Below are 27,500 nucleotides of genomic sequence, written 5' to 3'. Positions count from 1 at the left end.
GAGCTGCCGCAGTTGGACCTGGTCAGGAAGTACACCGGCGACTGTACGCAGGTGTACTCCACAGGTTAGTACAAGATAGTGTAAAGGAGTACAAAAAGCGGAAACATATACCAGAGATTGTACTCAGATATTTCCAATAGGTTAGTGCAAAGGAATACAATGGAAAACAAAAAGTGCAAATGTACACCAAGGACTGTACTCAGATTTACTTCACAGGTTAGAAGAAAGTCTGAGGGGGTCTATACAGTATGTAAAAGGGTACAAGGGAATTTTGTACCTGACAGGGATCCTCAGATTAGTGCAAGAGAGTACAAAGGAGTGCAAAGAATTACAGAAATGTACAAAGAAGTACCCTGATGATTGGGCAAAAGTGTGCTTTGCAGGCGAGGACAGAGACGGGCAATGAAGTACAAACAAAACAGCCAAGCTCTTTACTGCTGGAGGCTCTTGGCCAAAGAAGAGTCTAAAGCGACCCTATAAGGGCTGTTGTATGAATCTGATTTATACTGAAAAAGATTTTTAATAAAATTATAAGAAATGAACTTAATAATCTTATTTAATATGTCTCAAATCCCTGGGAGACATCAAGGGGGGGGGGAGTCCAAGGAGGGCTCCTGTAACTGTCTTGGAGTCTCTCGGAAAGCCACAATAGGCTAATCCAAAGTGTTTGCTTAATAGGTCAGTAACACAGTAACTCAGTGACATTGGCGTTTATATGTCGGCCCCTGAGCGGGTGGGGAAAAATGCAAAGGGTACAAAAAATACCCAAGCACATCGTTATCTGTAGTCGGGTCTACTCCACAGGTGGGTACATGAGCAGAGCAGATGAGGACAAAGTGGTGTGAAAGAATACAGCAGAGTACTCCGTAGTTTAAAGAATTGTATAAAATTACAAAGGAATGCAAAACAGTACAACAGAATGTTTACGAATTCAAGAGTGCAAAGGAATTCAAAGGAGTGCAAAAGAATTCACAGGAATGCAAAGGAATTCAAAGGAATGCAAAGGCTGTACAAGCGAGTGGCAAAGAGTATTCAAATGTATTCCATGAGAGACAGCACATGAGTGCAAAGGGATACAGATAAGCACAATGTAGTACAAGTGAATACAAGCAGCGCAGAGGAGTACAAAGGAAAGTAAACAGCAAAAGGCCTATTGCTCTGTTGCAGGATTTCGTTAAAGGGTAGATTATGAGTGAGGTATGCATTACGTGAGACTTTGGTAAGGAGAACAACATAGGAAAGCTGCTCCCTCATACATATATTTACCATTCGCCGGCAAGATATATATGGAGAGAGAGAGAGAGAGAGAGAGAGAGAGAGAGAGAGAGACTCACTTATCTCTGCCTCACACAGTCCCACTCATAAATTTCTCTCTCCCTCTTTCCTCTCTCCTCCATCTCTCTCTTGTGTCTTCCATCACTGCTTATCTGCCCTCCCTCCCCCCTCCTTCCCTCCGTCCCCCCTCCTTCCCTCCCTCTCTCACTCTCTCTCTCTCTCTCTCTCTCACTCTCTCTCTCTCTCTCTCTCTCTGTTTATCTACCTATCTATATATTTGTCTGTCTGTCTAATTGTATGTCTACCTGTCTATCTGTTTATCCGTCTGTCTAATTGTATACCCATCTATCTGTGTATCTATCTATTTGTCTATCTCTATCTGGCTATTTTTTCTTTTCTTTTCATCTCATCTCATCTCTTTAATCATCCCTCCCTCCCTCCCTGCCCTCCTTCATCTTCACTAATCTCTCTAAGTTTTCCTTCCTTCTTCTTTTCTTCCTTCCATCCTTCTCTCCTTCCTTCCCCGTCTTTTTTACATATTGGTGCCTTCCTCGCTACCTTCCTTTATTCCTTCCATCCATCCATCCATCCATCCATCCATCTATCATTCTTTTCCTCCTATTTTTGTCTTACATGTAAACAGAAAAAGTATTTATTCTATACGATATTAAAAGACATAGTGTCATATTTTCCCCACCCCGCTCAGATGCAATGTCCTAGTTCACGTATATCGCAGCTATGTAAAGGATATTGAGAGAGAGAGAGAGAGAGAGAGAGAGAGAGAGAGAGAGAGAGAGAGAGAAGGGGGGGGTTAACGGTCCCAACGAGGTGGTCCGGTCTCAGTATTAATGGGGAAACTCACGTCGTGCTCAGAGGAGCAAAAGAAAAAGAATACTACGGCAACTGAGAGAGAGAGAGAGAGAGAGAGAGAGAGAGAGAGAGAGAGCATCAAAGACTGGCCATGTACTGTGTTGAAGGGGAAACAATTGTATTTACAGTGTGATAGAGACCAATTTGTTCCACTCACTTATTGGGCAGTCGAAGTGGAGGCTGCTGGCGACACCTGTTGGCAAAATTGGTGTGTGTGTGTGTGTGTGTGTGTGTGTGTGTGTGTGTGTGTGTGTGTGTGTGTGTGTGTGTGTGTGTGTGTGTGTGTGTGTGTGTGTGTGTGTGTGTGTGTGTGTGTGTGTGTGTGTGTGTGTGTGTGTGTGTGTGTGTGTGTGTGTGTGTGTGTGTGTGTGTGTGTGTGTGTGTGTGTGTGTGTGTGTGTGTGTGTGTGTGTGTGTGTGTGTGTGTGTGTGTGTGTGTGTGTGTGTGTGTGTGTGTGTGTGTGTGTGTGTGTGTGTGTGTGTGTGTGTGTGTGTGTGTGTGTGTGTGTGTGTGTGTGTGTGTGTGTGTGTGTGTGTGTGTGTGTGTGTGTGTGTGTGTGTGTGTGTGTGTGTGTGTGTGTGTGTGTGTGTGTGTGTGTGTGTGTGTGTGTGTGTGTGTGTGTGTGTGTGTGTGTGTGTGTGTGTGTGTGTGTGTGTGTGTGTGTGTGTGTGTGTGTGTGTGTGTGTGTGTGTGTGTGTGTGTGTGTGTGTGTGTGTGTGTGTGTGTGTGTGTGTGTGTGTGTGTGTGTGTGTGTGTGTGTGTGTGTGTGTGTGTGTGTGTGTGTGTGTGTGTGTGTGTGTGTGTGTGTGTGTGTGTGTGTGTGTGTGTGTGTGTGTGTGTGTGTGTGTGTGTGTGTGTGTGTGTGTGTGTGTGTGTGTGTGTGTGTGTGTGTGTGTGTGTGTGTGTGTGTGTGTGTGTGTGTGTGTGTGTGTGTGTGTGTGTGTGTGTGTGTGTGTGTGTGTGTGTGTGTGTGTGTGTGTGTGTGTGTGTGTGTGTGTGTGTGTGCGGTGCAATCTTTAAGCAGAAAAGGGAACCAAAATTGAAAACCTGCAATAAATAGACTGCTTTCCGAAAACGTCCATCCAAAGAGAACGAAAAATAAATTACGTTTCCGTCAAGGTGCCAGGACAAACTGTGTGAAATTTGCAGTGAGTGAATGGATGCGATATGGAGCGTGTGGTGAAGTGACGGGTGGATTCATCAAATGCGCGTATATTGCAGTTAAACAGTTCAGCCCAGATATGTCTTCCTTAGCTGATTCTATGCTAATTCCAGGCTGATTCTTTGCTAATTCCAGGCGATTTTGTTCAGCTCAGGAACCTCGTCCCGTATGAAAGTGGATAATGAAGTGTATATCTGACTCCTCTAGTTCGAAAACTTTCTCAAGGAGCTGCAGTGGCTTAGTGGGCAGTGTGCTAGTCTCGTGATGCTTGTGCCCCGAATCCAGCATTTGAGGCCTGAGGCTAATTCTACTTAGAGGTCCTTTTACATACTTACCGGTACATGCATACACACATACGTACATGCATACATTCAAACATAAATGCATACATACATACATACAGTTATATTTTCCATTTATCAAAGCTTAATTAATGACAAACGAAAGTTTATTATTACTATTGTTATTTTCCATTCATTTAATGTAAATAAACGCAAATAACAATGTTTTTAGACAAATCAAAAATTTGATTGCACTGCTGTGCCTTGTATACTCTTAATCTTTGCTATTTATTTATTTACTTTTCGAAGACTCTCATAAGATATGGGTCCGAGGTTTCAGTCTAATTAGCCTCCATGAATATCCGTCTATCGAATCTAGGGACAGAACCCTAGCCGTACTGACATTTGAAGTCGGGGCTGGTAATTATGTCCTTTAATATTCTCGGTTCATCTGATGGTATTATGGACTCTGACGCACACAACCATTGCCACTTTCACATGTCACTTTCACGACAAACACTCCTTCCTTATTCACATTTTTCCAGCAAGAGGAAAGGTCTACTGTTACTATCACTATTCCTCTGGGGAGTGGTAGGACTTGTCCCACGGTGTACCTATTATGAACCTGTTGTATCAAAAAGTCTGGTAGCACTTACGGTACTATGCAAGGATGGTCCTGGCTCATATGACATCATGCACATATAGTAGCTCGCGCATCAAAACGCTCGAGAAACCCAGCCTTAAGCATACTGACTAAAAGGCCGTAGCTAAATATGTGCAGACTACTTGCAAAGCCCCGTTTACCATCGTAGGAGTTGCGAAATAGGGTTGCAAAAATATCGATTTTGTTCTTTCTTTTTCTTCTTTCTTCCTGCATTCTTTCTTTCATTCTGTTTTTCTTTCTTCTTCATCATTCATAACTACAAAACGACAAAAAAGTACACGAGCGTGTTACGCATCAAAGTGCTGCGTAACAACTGTGGATGTGCCTTTTTCATACTTGAAGCAGCAGTCGAGGTGCAGTATGGGAGTTACCGCCAAGAAACATTCTTTAACACTCAGATCTCTTTTCAGCTGTCTAATACACTTTATATTCGTGTTGTCCCAGTCCATGTAATTATTTTGCGTATACTGTAACAGTAATAGCGTAGCAATTATCAAACAGTTAAAAGTTGTTTTATAGTATAACTAATATGTATACGGTACGTAGGCTGCTTTAAAAAAGATAATTAGAAAAAAAAAAATGCTAGAATTAATGTTAAGATGTAGGGATGGAAAACGTGCCGAGACAAGAGATAAACACACACACACACACACACACACACACACACACACACACACACACACACACACACACACACACACACACACACACACACACACACACACACACACACACACACACACACACACACACACACACACACACACACACACACACACACACACACACACACACACACACACACACACACACACACACACACACACACACACACACACACACACACACACAAACAAGAGTGCATTTGGGATAGGAGAAGATTCAGAGTTCTATGTCCATTACTACACTCCACACTGCACTCAAAACACGTTCGTAGTTGTTGGAATTTGGTAATGGGTATAGACCCCTGAATCTCGTCCCATCCCAAATACTCTCCTGCTTCTGAAATTTTGTCATCTCCTGTTTCTACAAGTTTTCCTTCCCTACCTCTTGACAACCAATTTAGATATTTTTTTTCTCAAGAATAAAGACCGATACACATGTCTGACCTTTCTACCTCGAGAATTCCAATAAACTGAATAAAGCGTCTATGATTACCAAGTATCGATCATTTATAACGTTGTCGTAATGACGGTAATAATGAGATAAAAAAACAGAAAGGTAAAGGTTGACAGACAAAGACGAGAGGGTTTGTCTGGGTGGTGTGTCAGCTTAGATCACAGAAGCCTGGGGTGATGCATGTCTGTTGTTTTCTGTTGTTTTAAGGCCTTGGGTAACTTCTGTCTGAGGTATGTGTATGAGAGAGAGAGAGAGAGAGAGAGATGGACAAACAAACAGACAGACAGTGATAGATAAACAGATCGATACACAGATAATCAGATGGAGAGAGAGGCACATTTACCTTATTTATTAACTTATTTCAGCCCCCTAAAATAGCAGATTGATAAAGTTCTGAATTATCTAGTGATGATGGTATTTCCCTGGCCTTTATGTTTACAGTGTTTTGTGTTTTATTTATGGGGGAGGGAGATATTTATTACTGTTTTAAACTAGGAGAGAGAGGGGGGATAGAATGTGTGTGTGTGTGTGTGTGTGTGTGTGTGTGTGTGTGTGTGAGAGAGAGAGAAAGAGAGAGATGGGGGAGGGGCGCTGTCTTTCAAATATATGAATCGTTTCTCTTTCGCGTATAAATATTCATTCACATATCTATTAATACACGTTGTAACGACAGAATCTTATCTTTTCCCAACCTCTCTTCCTTTCACTGCGATGACGTGTTACTAAATTCTTGCTACCTCCGTCTCTCCATCCCTAGAAAATGATGCTAGTCACGATGAAGTGTTACGATAAGTAAGGCTGCATCACTGTCTTCTGCCACTGAGCTACGTGAAATCAGCTGGAAACGTTAAGGAGAAAGAACGATACCAGCGATCTTTCCTAAGCTGATTAAAAGTTGTCTTGTCGTAGCCTGACTCTATCTGTTATCTCGTCCTGTAGTGCCCTGTCAGAAGAGTAAGGGCCTGAGGTTAGGTTACTTACTCTTAATTCTTAAGGCGGGAGTGACCAATTACCTACCGCGGAGTGGCATTATCAAAAGCATTAGGGTGACCCACCTCATAGCCAGTGTTGTAGATCAGGGTTTTCTATGTCACAGCAAGTTAAAGAACAGTGTCCTAGAAAAAATACATATGATTGTGTTTGTTAACTGACATTAGCTAAGCATGTGGGAGGCAAGGTATTTATTTATGATTATGCTCTGCATCAAAAAATATTCGCTAAAACAGTAAGCACGGCCAGACAAAGATAAAGCTGCAGTGTTGACAGGAAATGGAACTGTTACTCTATGGCGTTAACTCATTTCACGCACTGCAAATGATCGAATTTTCGATAAAAAATGAACTGTGTATTTAAGAAAGGCTTTTTTCGAACTGGATGAATACGAGACGCCAACACTAACCCCTTATTAGGGCGCTGCCTTAAATTGACGCAAACCTTGTGAAAATGACAAGAATTATGTACATAAGGAGGGAGGGAGGGAGGGAGGAAGGAAGGAAGAAAGGATGGAAGGAAGGAAGGAAGGAAGGAAGGGAGGGAGGGAGGCAGGAACGCGGGAGGGAAGGAAGGAAGGAAGGCAGGAAGGGAGGAAGGGAGGCAGGAAGGAGCGAGGGAGGGAGAAAAGGGGGTGGGGGTAGGAAAGGAAAGATGGAGGGAAGGAACGAAGTAGAAAGGGAGCAGGGTTGTACTGAGTAGAAAGGATGGAACAAATATTGGAGGAAAGGATGGAAGGTGGAAAGGAAAGATCGAAGAATGGAGTTGGGGATGAAAAGAAGAAGGAAGCGTTTGAAGAACGGAGTAAAGAATGGGAGGAAAGAGGTGGGGGGGAGGTAATGAAGAAAGGTAAAAAGAAAGAAGGGAGGAACAGAAATGAGGAAGGGAGGTACTGAAGAAGAGAGAGAGCGATGGAAGGAGAAAGGGGGAGAGACAGAGAGAAAGAAAGAGAGGAGTTAGGTAGAAGGGATGGAAGGAGGGAGAGATGTAGGAAGGTAGGAAAAAGGGAGGGAGGGAGGGAGGGAGGGAAAGATGAAAGGAGAGAAGCTTGAGTAGAAAGACCACGTTTAACTGTATTCTCTGCCTCGCCTGTGTCGCAAGTCGCAAGGCTAATGAGACACCCCGGCTTGACTTGCTTGTTTTGGTTCTTCCTTGTCCTGTTCTTGGAAAAAATTCTGAAGTAAACCTTAGCTGCACTCAGACTATTAAATTTACCGTGCCCATTTTTACAAGTGTACTCTACTAGCCCCTCCCAAACCTAGTTCAAGCTCATTCCATTCATTTTGTTTGTCCCACACTCCCACTTCTTAACCCCCCTCAGACACTTTCACTCTTGATTGGATATTAGAAGACAAACTTTCACTGCATTCACACCACTAGTTATAACAAACAGTTTATACGATTTCCTGCCACAGCCCCACCCCCCTCCAACACTGCATCCCACATCACTCTTTCTTTTGCTCACCACGACCATTTCTTCAACCACTCCTTCAACACTGCACCCCATTTCACTCTTCTTTTGCTCACCACGCCCATATCTTAACCCTCCCCCTAAACACTGCATTCCATTTCACTCTTTCTTTTGCTCACCACACCAATTTCTTGATCCTCTTCCAGCACACTCAGTCTTTAAGGATTATTTGAAATAGATATTCACTGTACTCATGCCACCAATCCCACAGCACCTATTTATACAGAGTTCGCCTTCCTGCCCCGGCCCCATCGCCCACCAGCATTTCGGCCCATCACGCCCACTCATTTGCTCGCCATCTCTATTCTTCACCCTGGCTTCATGGCGCGACGCAGGCCACGAGATTGATGAAAAATTTTGCTGTGTTTGAGAGGAAATGTTGCCAGAAATTTACACTCCGCAGTTCCTCTGAGATTTGTTGAGAAATGACTAAAAGTAGCAAAGTTTATGGGAGTCTGTGTTGTTGTAAAGAAAAGTCACACTTTTATAGGATCAGAGAGAGAGAGAGAGAGAGAGAGAGAGAGAGAGAGCAGACCTTATGTCCCTTATAGGGAATTCAGGCTTTCAGATCAAGGAAAAAACTTGCTAATTACAGTTGTTTAAGATCAGCTGAGAAAGAGAGAGAACTTCAGTTGCGAGGAAGATAAAGAATTTCTCGGTGAAAGGATTTAGGACAAGATAATGTGCTCTCTCTCTCTCTCTCTCTCTCTCTCTCTCTCATTAAAGCCAGGCCCGCACTCACACGCACTCCAACACACGCGCACGCAAAGACTTAAACCCCAGCAGACGGTCCTTAACACAGAAGCAGTCTGAGCTTTGAGGAGATGAGGGGAGGGAAAGGAGGGAGGGAGGGAGGGAGAGAGAGATAGTAGGAGAGAGAAGGGGAGGGAGGGAAAGAGGAGAAGAGGAGGGACGAAGGGGGCGAGAGGGAGAGAAAATTGGTGGAGAAATGAGGGAGAAACAGAAGGAGGGGGGAACAGTTGTGAAGACGTGGGAGAGAGGGTGGGGGAGAGGACAGAGGGGGAGGAATGGGGGAAATGAAAGAGATGAAGGGAAGGAAGTTGGGGGGAGAGATGGAGGGAAGAGCTGGGGAGAAAAGGGAGAGTGGGTGGAAAGAGAAGAAAAAAGAAGGAAATGAAGGAGGGACAAAGGAGAGAAAGAGAGAGAGACACGAGAGGATGAAAGGAGGAAGCAGGTATAGAAAAAGAGAGCAGGGTATGGGGAGAGAAGGGAACAGGGTGATGGGGGAGGAAAGGGGAGGAGGAGACGGAGGCAGGGAATAAGAGCCAGATAAGAGAAACGAGGGGAAGCAGGAGGAAGAGAAGAGATGGCTAGGAGAGACGAGGGGGAGAAAGAAAAATAATAAATGTGGGAGACATGGAGAGAGAGGGAGAAGAGGGAGGGAAGGGATAAGAGGGTATGAAGGTACTGAGAGAAAGAGCAGGGATGAAAGAGCAGTGAAAGACGGAGACACACAACGGATGGACAAAGAGCTATACCAACCACACAGACCTAACGATCCTTTTTAAGTATGTCGGCCTTAGGAGTAAAATTAAAAATATCTAATTACAGGAGAGAGAGAGAGAGAGAGAGAGAGAGAGAGAGAGAGAGAGAGAGAAAGAGAGAGAGAGAGAGAGAGAGAGAGATTTAAGGAAAATTAGCATAAAAAGAGAGATAAATGAGAGGTAATACGTGAGGAGAATTGAAGATGAAGGAGGAATGAGGAGGGAGGAAAGGAGGTAATTTGAGAGAGAGAGAGAGCAATAATCACAGCTGTTTTATCTCAACCACTGAAATTTTACTGAAAGACTTTTTTTTTCCCCACATTCTCAGTGTTTCTCTTTGTTTCGTGTGTGGCGAGGAGGAGAGAGAGGAGGGAAGTGGGGAGGCGAGGGGGAGGGGGAGGGGGAGAAGGAAAAAGGTAAGGGAGGGGTTGGGGAGAATGAAGTGGGGAGGAAAACAGAAGGGAAAGAAGAGAGGGTAAGAATGATTACAAAGGAGGGAGAGAGGAGAGGGAGGGGAGAAGGTGAGGGACGGCGGGGGAGGAGAACGAAGAGGGGAGGAAGATAAGAGAAGGGGGGGGGAGAGAGAGAGAGAGAGAGAGAGAGAGAGAGAGAGAGAGAGGGAAGGAAGAGAGGTGAGGAAGGGAAACGGGGAGGGTGGGGGAGGAAGAAGAGAAAAGGGAGGGGGATGAGGATGAGGGGTAAGGAAAATTGGGAGGAAGTGGAGGACGAGAAGGAGTAAGAGACGAAAATGATGATGGCTAGAAAACGGTGATAAGGAAAGGGAGGAGAAAAGTAAGATATTGGAGGAGATAGGGAAGAAGTAGACGAGGAGAAACATTATGAGACAGGAGGAGGAGGAGAAGGAGGAGGAGGAAGAGGAGAAGGAGGAGGAGGAGGAGGCTTAAGAGGAGGAAGAGGAAGTGGATAATGGTGAAGAAAGATGAGGAGAGGAGGAAGAAGGGAAAGAGGAATGACAAGAGATATGAGAAGAAGAAGAAGAAGAAGAAGAAGGATGAGGATGAGGAGGATGATTACACAGGATTACACAGGAAAGCAAACAGCAACAGACCTTATGGTCCTTTCGAGGCTGTTTGTTAGAGAAAACTATGACTACAAGATCTAACTCTACATGCTGAAGGATAAGGATAGTAAAGCAAGAAGGCTCTTCCCACCACCAAACCCTCCAGGAAAAAGTGAGAAAAACCACCATGCAGCATGGAAAAACTGACATGGAAATTTTATAGGAAACACTGGAAAGGAAAAGTCACATTCTATAATACTTTATCTATAAGCTACCCGATAGAGTAACCTGAAAGAGAAAGTATACAAATAAAATAATAGTTACGGCATGACATTATAAACCGGTACATTGAGTTAATGGGAAGTCTGTGGACATAACGTGGAAGCTACACACTGCACAGTGTGGATGTTTAGGGGTGGTGCGGCAGCCTTGCCTGGCGCTTTTAAGGTAGGCAGCAGTCAATCAGGCCCTAGCTCCGTTTGCTCCACTGAGACAAGGAACTCTCCCATGAGGGACAAGTACACAAGCTTCATCCTGAAGCAGTGACCCCTGGTACATTAAAAAAATCCCGATGGTGGTCACTTGACTAACATGGACCCTCAGTGATCCACAGCCCATCACAGGTCGAAAGTAAGAGTAGTGACCATTAACTCAGGGTTATCTGTGCAGATCCTAATCTGTGCTTATATTGCTTTGTTTGCACTGAATAAATTGAAAATGTATAATATCGTGACGCAACACTATGTACGGGTACATTGTTTACGGGGTGTCTTGTAGACTAAAGGGGCATGAACTTACATGTACCGTAGCTATAAAAGCAAGTTATTCGGACAGAAAAAGAGTCAGCTGAGGATTCTCATGCAAATACTTGTCTAATTTGTTTTTGAATGTTTCAATTGAGATACTGTTCACGGTATCTGAGGGTAATCTGTTCCAGATATTTACAACTCTGTTAAAGAAGAAGTATTTTGCTTCGTGGGAGTGGAATCGCTTTCCCATGATTTTGCAGCCATTACTTCTGGTTTGACTCGACCGGTCTATATCAAAATATTTATTCATGTCTAAGTTGTCATATCCCTTCATGATTTTGAAAACTTCAATAAGGTCCCCTCTTAACCTGCGCTTCGTTAGGCTAAATAATTTAAGTTCTTCAAGGCGTTCCTCATATGGTTTGTTTCTAAGTCGTGGTATCATTTTTGTGATTCTTCGCTGAATTTTCTCTAATTTTTCAATGTCCTTTCTGTAGTACAGAGACCAGAATTGCACACAATACTCAAGATGCGGGCGCACTAGCTAGTTGTACAAGGCAAGTATGACTTATTCCGATTTAAACTCGAAAGTTCTTCCAATAAAACCCACTAGCTTGTTTGCAATTTTAACCGCATCGGTACACTGCTTGCCTGGTTTTAGGTCATTTGATATTATCACACCAAGATCCTTTTCACTGTCTGTACTTGATAACTGAATATTGTTCATTTTGTAATTTGCATGGACATTGTTACTTCCAATATGAAGTACTTTACATTTTTCTGTGTTGAATTTCATTTGCCATTTTTCTGCCCAGCTTGCTAAAGTATTAAGGTCATTTTGTAACTGCTGCCACTGTAATTTTGAAGTGACTTTACTGGTTATTTTAGTATCATCTGCAAATTTGGATACTTTACAATTTAGACCCTCATCAATGTCATTTATATAGATAATAAAAAGTATCGGTCCAAGTACTGAGCCTTGGGGAACGCCGCTGATCACATTACGCCATTTGGATTCCTTTCCGTTTATCACAACTCGCTGTTTTCGGTCTGACAGCCAGTCTTGTAACCATTTTTGCGTCTTTCCTTTTATTCCATGTGCTTCTATTTTTCTCATGAGACACTTGTGAGGGACAGTGTCAAATGCTTTCTGAAAGTCGAGGTAAATTATATCCACTGCTCTTGAGTCATCGTATGATTTGTAAACATCATGGAAGAAGTCCAGTAAGTTAGTTAAGCATGAACGACGATGTCTGAATCCATGCTGCGAGTCTTTAATTATATTGATGATGATGATGATGATGATGATGATGAGGAGGAGGAGGAGGAGGAGGTGGTGATGGTGGTGGTGGTGGGAAACGGAGGATTAAGAACATGATGATGATAAGGAGAGAGAGAGAGAGAGAGAGAGAGAGAGAGAGAGAGAGAGAGAAATTTTTAACATTTGTGATTGGAGCAGTTGTTCAGAGGTAGCATTGGTGGTAGAATGTAATGGTTGATGTTGTAGTTGGTGTGATTGCTAAACGTGATGGTTAGTGTGGTTTTGAGAATGGTGGTAGTTGTGGTAGTAATGATGGTTGTGACGGTAGTAGTTGTGGTTGTGGTATTTGTGATTGCAATACTGAATGTGGTGGTTATTGTGGTGTTGGGGATGGTAGTTGATGTGTTAATAATGGTGGTTGTGATGGTGATGGTGTAATGATGGTGATAATATTGGTGGTGATAATATTGGTGGTGGTTGTGGTTCTGGTAATGGTGGTGGTGTTAGAGATGGTAGTAATGGTGGTGATTGTGGTTTTGGTAGTGGTGATAGTGTCCGAGATGGTAGTAGTAATGGTTGTAGTAGTGATGATGGTGCTTGTGGTTTTGATTGTGGTGGTGGTGGTTTTAGCAGTGGTATTGGTGGCAGTAATGGTGTTGATGGTGGTGGTGATAATGATGATAATCGCATATGTAATGTTTGTTGTTGTGGTAGTGGTGGTTTCAAAGGCAGTAGGTGACGGTGTTGATGACAAGGGTGGTATATGGTGGCGACAGTAACGATGATGATGATCAGTTAGCTTCTTTTCTCTATCACTCAGGTAACTTCACATGCCTGGTTACCATCTCCACATGTACATCCTGATCTGATTCTTTATATATTTTCAGTTTCTGTAGCAAGGTGTAATGTTAACTTAATTTAATCTTTTTTCTTTCCTAACGTAATTTCATATGTCTGGAAATTGGTCGTGATATCTGTGGAGCAACGCGTAACATCAATCTATTTTTCTTTTCTTTTGTTCCTTAGCTAATATCACGTGCCTAGAGATCGTAGTCACATTCAAGAGACGGCAGGGTTACCGTTTATTCCACACGTGCATCTCGATCTATTTATTTAAAATCTGTAGGGCAATGTACAACGTCAACCCAATTTTCTGTTTCATCCTTTAGGTAACTTCACGTGCCTGGAGATCGTCTTTACATTCAAGAGACGCTTGGGTTACTACCTGTTCCACACGTACATCCCGACCTGCCTCATCGTCATCATGTCCTGGATCAGCTTCTGGATCAGGCCCGAGGCGGTACCAGCCAGGGTCACTCTGGGGGTCACCTCGCTACTCACACTATCCACCCAGCACGCTAACTCCCAGAAATCACTCCCTCCTGTTTCCTACATCAAGGTTAGTCGCGGAGAGTTAGTACACTGGAATATTATTAAGGTTTAAATAAGACGATTCTGTTCTGCTTAAAGAAGTTCTACCGACTAAAAATTCAAAAATTGTCTCGTGTAACCTTATGGTTCTTAATCCCTTCAATGCAATGTTTTTTTTATATTCTTGTTTTCTCTGAATGATTTTATATGGCTTAGGTTACATATTTCGAACCAGGGGATTAGAAACAACCTTAATGATCCCTTCAGTACTAGAGATTTTTCCTAATTTAAATAAAATCCTCTGCAGCTAGAGGTAAGAAACTAAAAATGACGTCACTAAATTCATGGGATTATTGGTACACTTAGAACTTTTAACGAAGATAACACTAGACTATTTAATTCAATTTGAAATAATCCTAGCAATCAAAGAATAAGGAATGCTTGTACAGGAAATGGATGATGCTTTAGGGTGGAATATATGGTGAATATGGAGGGTAAGTCACGCAAAGTTTACAGGAACTCGCCAACTCATATAAGTCTCTCCCTTCTATATCGAATCAAAAGTCAGTGCTGGAGAGTTTTTGGAAATGGGAGAGTTTGTATGGATCAAAGTGATGATTTCAGGATTGAATATTAGCAGAGTTTGGAGAATAAAAAGCCATGCAGTATTTACCGGGGTGCGCCGTGTAGAGTTTGGATGTATAAATCGTGTATATCGGGAAACATTCTTCAGGGACTTCGAGATTGTGTGTGTGTGTGTATGTGTGTGTGTGTGTAGAATATGAACTGTAAATCATGCAGAGTTTGGGGAAATAGGACAGTTTGCTGGAAAGAAATCTGATTGTCTGGGGTTGAATATTTGCGTCGAGTTTGGAGGAAAATGTGATGGTCTGGGCTGAATGTGTGAAGAGTTAAACGGCTGAGGTCAAGGCTTAAGACCAAATGTGTGGAGGGTTTGAAGGATAGAGTCGAAATAGAGTCTAATGAAAGTTAACTGGAAACTGAAAGTGAATTCGGCGGTATGACTGAGTGCGAGGGTGAGGATGTAAGTGAGTGTACGAGTGTAAGTGAGTGTGAAGGTGAGGGGTTAGCGTGACAGCGAGGGTGAGGATGTCGGTCAGTGTGAGGGTGAGGGTATGGGTTAAGGGCGACGGTGTGGGTCAGGGTTGGATGATAATCAGGATGTGAGTGAGGGTGAGGGTGTGGGAGAGGTGAGGGTGAGTCAGACTGTCAAGCGAAGGAGTAAGGTAAGAGTTCATGAGTGGGGAGGAGCAGGGTAAAGTCTATTTTCAAGAAGGATTATATTATGTTTCACTGTACCGACAGAATAACGTATTGCAGGCTGCTGATAGGTCTCCCTTTTTCGGAATTTCTCTTGACTAGTTTTTGGATCTTATGTTACCTCATCCTTAGCTAGGAAAAAAGGTGTATATATATATATATATATATATATATATATATTATATATATATATATATATATATATAGAGAGAGAGAGAGAGAGAGAGAGAGAGAGAGAGATACATATACACAGTATATATGCATTCCTCACAGGCCATTGACGTGTTCATGTCGTCGTGCACGGTGTTCGTGTTCTTCTCGCTAATGGAGTACGCCCTGGTGAATGTGGTGTTGGGAGACGTACCAGAGGAGGCGGACACCATGAGACGCATCAGGCCACGGACACTGCTGCAGATCAGTCATCAGATGGGACAGCAGGTAGGACAGAAGGTTATCATAGGTAAATGGTAGGTGAGATGCAGGTAGAAACCTATTGTAGGTAATATGAGAGTGGAAAGTGACTTAACTGATGAGATTCACAGAGGACAGTGTGGTGAAGTGAACACAGCGGTGGGCAGGGAACACTGTTGTCGCGGATTCGGTTCCGGCTGTTGTAGGAATATTTTTGTGGATCTGAATTTGGTATTACCATGTTCACCTATTTTCCATAACGCCCCACCGACACGTTGTAAAGCCACTCTCATTTTGCGGTATGGTTAGTGAGTCATATTAGAAATGGTGGGTATTATCGCCAAAGACAGTCTCCTCATCCTAAAAATATTCAGATCTTCGGTGTCTAGTCTCGGACCCTCACATTTCATACATACATATATGCTGTTTACGTTTTTGCTACTGTAAGGTGGATGACTTAAGAAAGGCTTGATCTTCATTTCGATGAAGAAAACGAAATCCAATGAGAAATAACCGTACGCAAAAATGAACTAATAAGGAAGGGGTGTCGGGGAGCCTTCCAAACCCACGATAGTAAGGCGTTTGCTGTAACAAGCCTGAGTTGAGGCACAAAACAATTTACGTTTATTTCATCTTCGAGTTATGATACCAGTATATGCAGGAAAAGTAAGAGATGTGAGAGTATTCTGCACTCTCATACAGACACCATGTATATATTGCTAGGAAAGAACATTTTCGATCGTACTTGGATCCTCCTCAACTTCAAGTCTAGCCGAAACGTTTATATCCTCACTATAAACACAAATGCCCGATGCAGGTGTAATTTTTCCATCTAATTCACATCAGTGAGGAATCATATTATTCTGCATTTTCCTTGCCTTGTCCTTCCTGTAAAAAGCAAATCTTAGTTACGACTGGCTGATGATCGTAAGTTTGTGTATCAGCGTCCTACACAGCCTCCGCCCACTCAGCCTGCCACGTAACTAGTACTTAAAATGGTTAGATGGGCGGGTAATGGAGTGAGTGTGTCATCAGGCGGGGAGATAGCCTTCGTTATTGGATAAACTAGTCATCACCAACAGCAGTACATCAACTTGGCTGACATCATCATCGTCTAAGGGTTAATGGAGATTGTTTCTGATAATTTCAGTTCAAATGGGATTTCTCAAGTTGTGTAAAATGGTTTGGATCTGTATTTATAAACTCTTTAAACTTAAGTTGTGTTTAAGAATGGTTTGTATATACTGTACGGTTGTCTTCACTTACACAGCTACCAAGCACTGAACAATCGAATCAGAGTTAATATAAATAGAAAAAAAAAAAAGAGGAAAACTAAACGATCCGTGATACCAGTTTACTGTCAAGGAGACTTGTTTCGCAATAACTGTTTATGACCCATTATGAATACGCTCCCTGTTGGTAAGAAAAATGGACGCACTTTGGAATATTATTAAGACTTGCATCAGGTACCTGTAAAAGAAAGCCCTCTGTTAGTGAGAATGATAAGTGATAATACTGATGAGGGCTTTGGATTTCATTCTGGGTACAATCCGTCACACTGCTATTTATTCATCTGAGAGAAATCGTAGTAGTCAAAAAGTTCACTGATTCAGTCGATGACGTTTATATTTTATTCCTGCTATATATGGACATTTCCCTTCACCTCGGGAGAGAATGACCGAACTTGAGGAGTTTAGCAACAGCACTGATTAACTCTTCATAACAAGATATAGCCCCTAAAGTAAGTGTAACTGGCTGGAGGAAGCAAAATTAAAACAAAACATGGGGCACCTGATTGCAGAAGTTGAGTTAATATGGTAATTTCCCGAAGTTGCCAGCTAACATCAGGCGATTTTTCTTAGCTGAGGTAATCCATTAACCCAAAAATAAATCCTCGTAAACCTATGAAAATCTCAACTATTTTATTACCGCCAGATGATTTTCTTAGCTCAAGGGAGTCCTCTTGTGATGAAGGTGTTCTAACTCCAATCCCGTGACGTAATTATGCCTCCGCCTACCTATGGTGGAGAAGACATAAGGTGCGTGGGTATGTGCGTGCGTTGGTGCGTGTATGCGTCCGTAACACTTTTCTGGACGCAATATCTCCTGAACCCATCGACGGATTTCGACCAAACTTTTGTCAACGATGCAGTATGAGGAGATGATTGATTAGGTCGGCGAGGTCAAGGGGTCAAAGATCAAGGTCATATGGGGTCGACTTTGTTTATCCTTGTAGGCGTGTGTCCGTAACAGTACTGTGGTTGTCATATTGCCTTAATCCATCGACGGATTTCCACCAAACTTTTGTCAGTGATGCAGTATGAGGAGATGATGAACTGACCAGATCAGCTAGGTCAGGGGGTTAAAAGTCAAGGCCATATGGGGTCGATTTGGTTTATCTTTGTGGAAGTGAAATCTCCTGAATCCCGCGACGGATTTTGATCAAAATTTTCACAGTGATACGGTATGCAGGCACGATAAACTAATTAGGTCAGTAAAGTCAAGGGGTCAAAGGTCAAGGTCATATAGATGTGGGCGCGATATCTCCTAAACCCTCGACGGATTTCGACCAAACTTTTGTCAATGATACGGTATGAAGGGACAATGAACTGATTAGGTCAGCAAAGTCAAGGATCAAGGTCATATGGGGTTGACTTAGATTATATTTAGGCTCATTTCAACTCACAATGAACCCTGTCATGGAGGCTGTATGGTGAGTCCGCGCACAAGGCCTGTTGCGTCAACAGCTCGGGGTCCGAGTTCTCGGTGTTTTATTTCTTTCTTATTCTTGCTCTATATTCATACCACTTTATTCAACTTAGGAGAGACTTCATATAATGAAGGGGTAAATGAACGCAGCATCTAAACTCATCAATTCAAAAAATATCTCCAAAGCTGAATGAAAGACTATGGCATGTAGCAGTCTGTCCTAACCCTGAAAAATTCGCTTAGGGATAGAAGCCTCCTCCAAAATGATCAAAGTCGTATATGGATAGCAAGACGATTTTATTAAGCTTGAAAGAGCGCCCCAGTAATGAAGGGGTTAATGAACGCTATGTCTAACCTCTTCCTTCTGAACATTCCACGCATGTGTTAACATGATCAAAAAAGATGTCTTGCTGCTACAAAAGATAAAGAATTAATTATATGGTGACTTGCAGAACACTTTTCTTAAGGTTAGTGAGCTGAAGATAGTGAAGAAATTAAAATTAACCCTCTAGTGCCAGTGATACCCAGAGGTGGCAGTTTGGATCATTTTCAAATCTTAATACGAAGGGAACCCTGAGGTAGAGACCTAATGAGCGTCGCAACTATGAGCCAACAGGGGAATGGTCGGTACGCTAAGTACCCTCCCCACCAGATCCAACGCGCAGCAACCCTGGGCTCTTGAGAGTTAAAATACGACCTCATATTGAACAAGTTAAAACTAGAGTCAAATTCTCGTCAGCTGGGAGGGCTTTCTTGCACGCCTTTTCCGGCAATTTGTTTTGCATAGAACACCTAACCCAGAACACCTAACCCTTCTCTTGTATTATATATATATATATATATATATATATATATATATATATATATATATATATATATATATATATATATATATATATATCTATATATCTATATATCTATATATATATATATATATATATATATATATATATATATATATATATATATATATATATATATATATATATCTATATATATATATATATATCTATATATATATATCTATATCTATATATATATATATCTATCTATCTATATATATCTATCTATCTATCTATCTATCTATATCTATATCTATATCTATCTATCTATCTATCTATCTATATCTATATCTATATATATATCTATATCTATATCTATCAATCTATCTATCTATATATATCTATATCTATATCTATATCTATATATCTCTCTATATATATATATCTATATATATAGAGAGAGAGAGAAAGGAAAGAAGTTGTATGCGGCTTTCATGGATTTGGAGAAAGCATATGACAGGGTGGATAGACAAGGATTGTGGAAAGTGTTAAGAATATATGGAGTAGATGGGAACTTGTTGAATGCTGTGAAGAGTATGTACGATGGTGCGAAGGCTGCAGTGCGTGTGGATGGTGAACTAAGTGAATTTTTCTCTTTGAAAGTTGGGTTGAAGCAGGGATGTGTCATGTCTCCATGGTTGTTCAATCTGTACATGGATGGGGTAATAAAAGAGGTACAAGGTAGGGTAGTGGATGTTGGAGTGGCCCTGGTGAGAGAGGATAGTGTTTGGAAACTCCCTGTACTGATGTTTGCAGATGATACTGTGTTGTTGAGTGAAGACGAAGGGGAGCTGCAAGGCTTGGTGGATGAGTTTGGGAGAGTGTGTAAGAAACGGAATCTGAAGGTGAATGTAGGGAAGAGTAAAGTGATGGTCTTTGAGAGAGGTGAAGTCAGTGAATGTACAGCGAGGTTGGATGGTGAGGAATTGGAAAATGTGAGTACGTTTAAGTACTTGGGTAGTGTGATGCGTAAGGATGGAGGTTTGGAGGGTGAAGTGCTTGAAAGGGTACAGCAGGGAAGAAAGGTTGCTGGTTCTTTGAAAGCAGTGATAAGAAACAGGGAAGTGAGCATGGAAGTGAAAAAGTTACTACATGACAGTATTGTGATACCAACTCTAACGTATGGAAGTGAAGCTTGGACGTTGTTGGAAGGACACAAGTCAAGAGTGAGAGCAGTGGAAATGAGTTATTTAAGAGGAGCCTGTGGAGTCACATGGAGAGACAGGGTGACGAATGAGGATATAAAGGAGCGTTGTGGTGTGGATGTGGATGTGATAGGAAGCGTTATGAGGAACACACTGTGGTGGTTTGGCCATGTGGAGAGGATGGAGGGTGAAAGACTGACGAAGAGAGTGTATGTGAGTGAGGTGGAGGGGGAAGAGGGAGGGGGAGGCCGAGGATGAGATGGAGGGATGGGGTGGAGAGGTATATGAGAGAGGGGGGTGTGAGTTGGGAGCAGGGCAGTGAGATGGCGGGGGACAGGGCGACTTGGAGGCGATTTGTTTGTGGCCACCCCAAACGGGATTGAGGCGTCTGGCAACAGAGAGATATCTATATCTATATCTATATATATATCTATCTATATTTATATCTATATCTATCTATCTATCTATCTATCTATCTATCTATCTATCTATCTATCTATATATATATATATATATATATATATATATATATATATATAGTCATTATTTTAAATATCGATACTGGTATAGGTTGCAAAATAAATATAAACATGAAAGTTAAAGTAACACATACACAAATGAGCCAGAATGTCTCTAAAGGACGCCACTGCAGTGAAGGTATATAAAATATAACAAACATGGCAATGAAGGGTATAATCATGACATGAACTTTGCAGGACTCTTCTCGCAAGGTTGGTGAGAGTGTCAGCGGGCAGAAGCGACAGGAGTATGATGAGTCTCCCGCCAGGGGGCCCACCAAGGAGCCTCCCATCATCCCTCCCCGCCGCTCACCCGCCCTGCAGCGTCGAGCCAATGGGAGGAAGCCCACCTGTCAGCCAGAGGTGGGTTGTTTTGCCTTTCTCCCCGCCTACTACCTCCAGACTGACCTAATCTAACCAAGTCCAACTTAAATCTAGCTGAGCCTAACCTAACCCAATCCAAGCCAACCCAACCCCTAACCTAACCTAACTTAACCCAACTTAAGTTTACCTTACCTAACCTAAACTAATCTAACAGCCTAAAATAATCTATCCTAACTCAGCTTAATCTAGCCTAATCCAGCCTAATTCAATTCTCAGTATCGTCGAGCCACCTTGAGGAACCTCATCTGTCCCTAACCTAACCTAATCTAACCTAACTTAACCTTGCTTAATCTAATCTAATTTGACATAACTTCAAGTAACCTAACTTAACCTACTCTGACTTAACCTAGCTTAATCTACTCTTACCTATAGTTAACGTCGCTTAAATTAATCTAAAGTCACATTGACCTAACTTAGTCGACTGGCCTAACCTAAAATAATCAGTCTGTCATGTCAAGGTGTATGCTGGAAACCCTCAGTGATACTTTGTCTTCTCTGCAGTGTTGCATAATTATGGACAGATGCATACATATGAATATATCTATCGGTCTATCTACCTACCTACCTAACTAGCTACCTGCATATCTATCTATCTATCTGTTTTTTAATCTATCTCTGCCACTGTGTCTACCCGTTTCTGGAGGGTAGGCAGCATCCGTCTACTCACAGACTGTCAATCCTTTTTCTTTCTTGTCCTCTAAAACAGAACTTAACTGGTACGTGTATTATCAGTGCTTCATCTGCACAACTGGCCGCCTCTGGTACAGTCTCCTCATTCTGTTTTTCTTCCTACTTACGATCTCCAATCTTCTAAATACTGTGTGTGCAGGCATCTCGTAACAAAAGGCACTGTGTTATTTCTTTTTATTTATTTATTTACTTATTTATTTATCGGTAAGAGGGACGGATTCTTGTAGGGTGTTTGCATTTGGCTGCTAATTCTACCTAAGCACAGGGAGAGAGAGGGAGGGAGAGAGAGAGAGAGAGAGAGAGAGAGAGGAAAGCCTTCTCCATCCTACCTACAAGGGCTGTCTGTATGTGGTGAGCCCCTCCCCCCCCCCTACACACGAGAACAGTAACCAATCCCTCGGCGAATGGTATCCCAGTATGAAGTCAACAGCTGCACACGGGTAGGGAAGTACGGAATCTGTTCGGCAAATCGAATCTCGGGCAAGCGGATTTTGCAAGGGACGGGACATGAGAACAATACCCCAAGCATATTTAAGAGATGGTGGTGGACTGAGTTGTTTACTGCTGAATATTTTTTGCGATAGTCTTGTTGAAAATTCTGACAAACTGAAACATGGAGGAGCTGAGTTTTTTTTTTCTATTACAGCATGAAATATTGAAATTTGAGCCATGGAGTTTTGGATGTTGTCATCAGTTCGTCTGCTTTTAGCGTCGAAAACTTTAATTACCTAATTAATTTGTGCTGCAAAAGTTTTCCAACGTAATCTGACGACCAACGGAATTATCCAGTTCCGTTTTACCCCTGGCAGGTGTGAGAACTCGAGGCGAGGCTACGTTAGACTAACATTTAAAGTTAGGTGACCAGGCCACGTCCCTGGTGGCATTACACGATCGGAAAACCTCCAGCCACCCCTTGGGGATACGAATCGATGTGCGTCTGACACATGACCTTCATTCCGACTTGTGTCCTAGACAACTTCACTACCACCAGCATCTAGTGTTAACCTGGTCACTGCGAGTCTTCCTACTTAGATATTTTTATGTTACTTAAAAAAGATCTTTTGTTCTGAATGGGTTAATGAGGTTGTATCTAACCCAACCAGTTCGAGAAGATTCTTCAGAGCTGAATGAAGTCATCCGGATATAATAAGAAAAGAAATTAAGGTATACTACTGAAACGATGGGGTGAGATGCATTAGATGGGCATAGATTCATAGATAGAAAGATAAGTAGATAAACAAATTAACTGATTAACTGTTGGACAGATAGACAGACACATAGATAAAGAGAAGAGGAGAGAGAGAGAGAGAGAGAGAGAGAGGGGGGGGGGGGAGGGCTCACCCCTCCTCGACAGCCAACTGGGTTCACAAACACACTTACAATCAGTTCCCTGTCGTAACTCACATTTACTTTACAGGGAGAACAAGAGACATGGAAGGTCCTGCACTCTCTATTCCTTGTTCCTCCTGTATTAACAAATCACAGTTACCACAGGCATTTACCGCAGTACCTCATGCCGGGCTGTAAACTTTGCCTATCATCCTTTTTTTTTTTTTTTTTTTTTTTGGGGGGGGGGGAATCTATTGACGCACTACGTTATTATAATCAGGCTACTGCAAGACGATTTTATTCAGCTGGGGCAAAGTCCCTTGGTTGAAGACTGTCTAGACTAAACATTGCCCTGTTACAAAATCATCAGGTGAATGACAGTTTTGGTTGTGCCTGCGAAAAATTGTGTGCATAAGTAAATATAAGGGGTTATTAAAATGTCAAGTGCAAAATAAATCACGAAGGAACAAGTGTTACGAAGTCCTCTTTAGCAATGAAAATCAGTCTCGTAAGGCCAAACCTCCCCCTCCCCGTCTCCCTCCCACTTTCATCCCGTCCCCGCTCCCCTCCCCCTCCCCCTTCGCATCACCTCCACACTTCCCCGTTTTCCTCTCCACGTCCACCTCCTCTTCCTTTCTCCCCGTCCCCCCCCCACTCCCCTCCTTGCCTTAGCTTCCTCCTCGTTCCCCGTCCCCCCCGCATACTTCCCCTCCCCCTGTTCTTTCCCTCCAGCGTCAAGCCTCTCCTCTTCCACCCCCATTCCTCCTTTCCCCTATAGATCCTTTCCTCCCCTAATCCCCCCCCTGCTTCCCCACACGCATTCTCCCTCTTCTCTTTCTCCCATCCCTCTTCCTCCACTAATCCTTTTCCTCTATTTCCCCCCTTCTTTCCCCTATTTACCTCCTTTCCCCTGCCCCTCGGCCCCCCTTCCCCTTTCTACTCCCTCCCCTTTTCCACCATCCACCCTCTCTCCTCGTCCTCTTCTCCACATCCATCCCCCTCTGTCTACCTCCTCCCCTCTCTCTCGTCCTCTCTCTCCCCAGTCCCCCAACCATTCCCTTCCACCTTCCTCCCTTCGCTTCCCACCCCGTGTCCTCATTATCTCCCATCCCTCCTCCCTGCGTTCACCCCCTCCCCTCTCTTGATTGGCTGATACACCGCCTCGAGGGAAATGATCTTCTTCAGGGTAAACAGATAATCCCACTCCCGAAGGGCCCGATGGCGCACGCGTTGAGTGGCTGCCTGGATATGTGGCAAAACAAAAGAGGATCAGTGGGCGTTGTTGATTGGACGGTAAGGAGGGGGGGTTAGGAGCGGCAAGAGGAGAATTGGGGGGGGGGGTAATGAGCGATTGGATGCCTACTGTAGGTTGGTTTGGTACTATAGTATACGGTACACACAGGGTCTCTTGATCGTCACTGATTTACTAGAGTAGGTGCCCACAAACTAGCCACGCTAATATTTCCCATAACTGTTTTCTGTATCACCGTCTGTGCCTTGTATCTGTCCTACCATACCTCTGTCTACTACCAATATCGTCTGTTTTACTGTCTGTGTTATGTATTTGTCCTACTACTGTCTACTACCTGTGGTATACCTTTTATCGTCTGTGCCTTGCTTCTCTCCTTCCATATCAATGTCCACTGTACCACTGTCTTTTGTCTTACTGTTTGTGCCTCGTGTCTGTCTTAACATCGCTCTATCCACTATTATTACCTTCCGCCTCAAGTTCTGTGCCTTGTATCTGTCCTACCGTACCCCCGCCTACTATAGTCGCGGCGCGCGACTCTGAGGTTGTTATCATCAGGCTCTGGCAACTTACCATTCAAAAGTGCGTCTGATTTCGTGTATAATATGAGGCGCATGTGATCGTGTATAATAATATTCGCCTATTATATATTCGTGCATAATAATATGATTCGTGTATAATATGATACGAATTCGGACGCACTTTTGAATGGTAGGTTGTCAGAGTACGATAACGACAACCTCAGAGTCGTGCGCCGCGACTATAACAGTAGTGTCTGTTTCGCCGTCTGTCGACTACCAATATCTGTTTCACCGTCTGTGCCTTATATCTGTCACACCACTGTCTGCCATCAGTATCTTTTGCTTCACCGTCTGTGCCTCATATCTGTCCCATCAATGTCTACCATCAGTATCTTTTGCTTCACCGTCGGTGCCTCATATCTGTCACACCACTGTCTACCATCAGTATCTTTTGCTTCACCGTCTGTTCCTCATATCTGTCCCATCAATGTCTAGGCTACCTATATTTTCTTTTTCACCGTCTCTGTCTTAAAGATCTCCTACGACTGACCGTTATCAATATCTTGATTCATTATTTCATTATTTGTACCTTCCACTGTCTACGACTTATATCGCTCATTTACTTGCTTCCGCCATGCATTCCTATCACTGTGTTCTACCTCTGCGAGTATCTTCTGTTTCACTGTCTGTGCCTCATATACTCTCCTCCTAACCCCATTATGATACTTCCCCCCTTCTCCTCCCGCTGCTGTCGATGCATTAAAGTATTTTAATCCAGCTAACACCGCAAGACTTGGTTCACCTCAGAAAATTCCCAACAATCAAAATCTTAGAAATACTGTCTCGAGTAACCCTTTCCATGGTACTAATACACCTAGGGATTTTATATAAACTAACACCGGACGATCGTGTTTAGTGGAAAGAAATCCAGGCAGGCAAAGGGTTACGTGTTTCTGTTGTGACTATAGTTCATTCACTTCAAATGGGAGGAGATTTCCATTATTTTGCAGCCTAATTCCCCTAATTCAGTGGCGGGATAAGGCAACAATGTGGCTCTGCATCCTTTCCGTAGCACTTTTTCGTGACTAGTATCATAATCTAGTAGTAATCTCAATTCAAGATGGTAATTATTTGCCTAGATAAAATGAACAGAGTATAGTTGCTATGCCGTTGAGGATACTTTCAGCTGAGTTCAAACGTTGGCACAGACTTAAACTATCTACCTTTGTAAATGGAGGAGGAATACTGTACTTAAATAATACAAAAGTCTGAACTCTATATACGCTTGCGGTCTAAGGATGTCTGTTCCCACCGACGATTATATTCACGTTAGTAGACCCTAAAAGGCTATATACTGTATAGTCCCCACATTTAGAAAAGTCTCACTTAAACGGAACGAAATCGACTGTGCATAGCAAAAATGCAGTGAAATATACACGATAGGAGTGAAGGGGTTAAGAACTTGTTTCAGGCCGTTCAGCTGGGTATAGGCTATTAAAAATAACCTCACCTCATAATTGTTGTCATATCCTACACATTATTCCACCCACTGTATCGCAGACCTGTGAACTCAGCTGTTTTCGGACAATAGTTCGTTCACAATGCCTGCCAGTTTAATCAAATGATAATGAGAGCTTATTAAACTATCCAGCCTTATTCAGGAGGGCAGAAAGGTTGTAATCTTGCTTTATTAGTTAGGAATCCCAGACTTGTAGAGATATTATTGACCGCGACTGTGTGTGTGTGTGTGTGTATATATATATATATATATATATATATATATATATATATATATATATATACACACATATATGCACACACAGTATATATATAATGTTTACCTGTCTATTCATCTATCTATAGCTATACAACACACACACACACACACACACACACAAATACCCTCCAGTCCAGCTCAGTTTTTCATGCTCTCCGTGTAGAAAAATTAACCACGATTTTTATTCTAATTTTTGAAGAGACAGAATGAAATGAAGGGGTAATTATTTTATTTTGCAGGACGGAGGGCATAATAAGGCAAAGTAGGTGATTAAGGCTGATTAAATTACTCCGGGAGAGAGAGAGAGAGAGAGAGAGAAAGTTTGTGTGTGTGTGTGTGTGTGTGTGTGTGTGTGTTACCACACACCAATCTTCAGCAGGCTGGATTGGTGCTAGTGGGATAATTTCAAAATGAATGTAGTGTTGTTTGTATAGGTTATTACTGAAAGAAAATTCTGGACTGAGTACGAACATGAAAATTGCTACTAACGTGAGTTTTGAAAACTATTTATTTGAACAAGGAAGTGGGATATATGACCCAACTTGGTCACCGTATTCAATATCTTCGGGGCAGCCAGCACTGTTTTGATGTGAGAAGCGCCAATATGCGTTCCTCGCACAGGTAGATGAACACAGATGGAACGAAAACATACAGACTTCTCGTTGCTAACCATGGCAACGTTTCGAGTTGAACACATTAAAAGATGTCTAGCTGCATTGATTCAAATTTCATTTTAAAAATCTTCCTTAACCTCCAGCTCAACAAGATCATCACTGAGTTTATCACTACCATTCATGGCATCAAAGCTGAAAATAAATGGCTCCCTTGTGTCCTTGGAAGGATTATATCAGATCCAGTTCATGTTGTTAAATTTCACACTTGATGGGTTATTCTTCTGCCGCAGA

General features: G+C 42.5%; 1 protein-coding gene across 3 annotated transcripts in view; it reads left to right on the top strand.

The window, feature by feature from the left end:
* Positions 1–27,500, top strand: part of LOC145408045 (glycine receptor subunit alpha-4-like) — a 346,130-nt gene that overhangs the window by 302,618 nt on the left and 16,012 nt on the right. For all 3 annotated transcript variants that reach the window (XM_080278843.1, XM_080278844.1, XM_080278842.1), the window contains exons 7-10: positions 1–64; positions 13,538–13,767; positions 15,294–15,458; positions 20,844–21,008. The exon at positions 1–64 is cut by the window's left edge and continues 71 nt beyond it. In XM_080278843.1, coding sequence (XP_080134969.1) covers positions 1–64; positions 13,538–13,767; positions 15,294–15,458; positions 20,844–21,008 — 624 coding nt within the window. The remainder of the gene's footprint in view (positions 65–13,537; positions 13,768–15,293; positions 15,459–20,843; positions 21,009–27,500) is intronic.

Source organism: Coenobita brevimanus, chromosome 75 (genome assembly GCF_032717465.1).
Source record: "Coenobita brevimanus isolate Jiangsu-jjx chromosome 75, ASM3271746v2, whole genome shotgun sequence".
In the NCBI taxonomy this organism is placed as follows: Eukaryota; Metazoa; Arthropoda; class Malacostraca; order Decapoda; family Coenobitidae; genus Coenobita; species Coenobita brevimanus.
The sequence above is the reverse complement of the archived record's forward strand: the minus strand, read 5'-3'. Positions and strand labels throughout refer to the sequence as shown.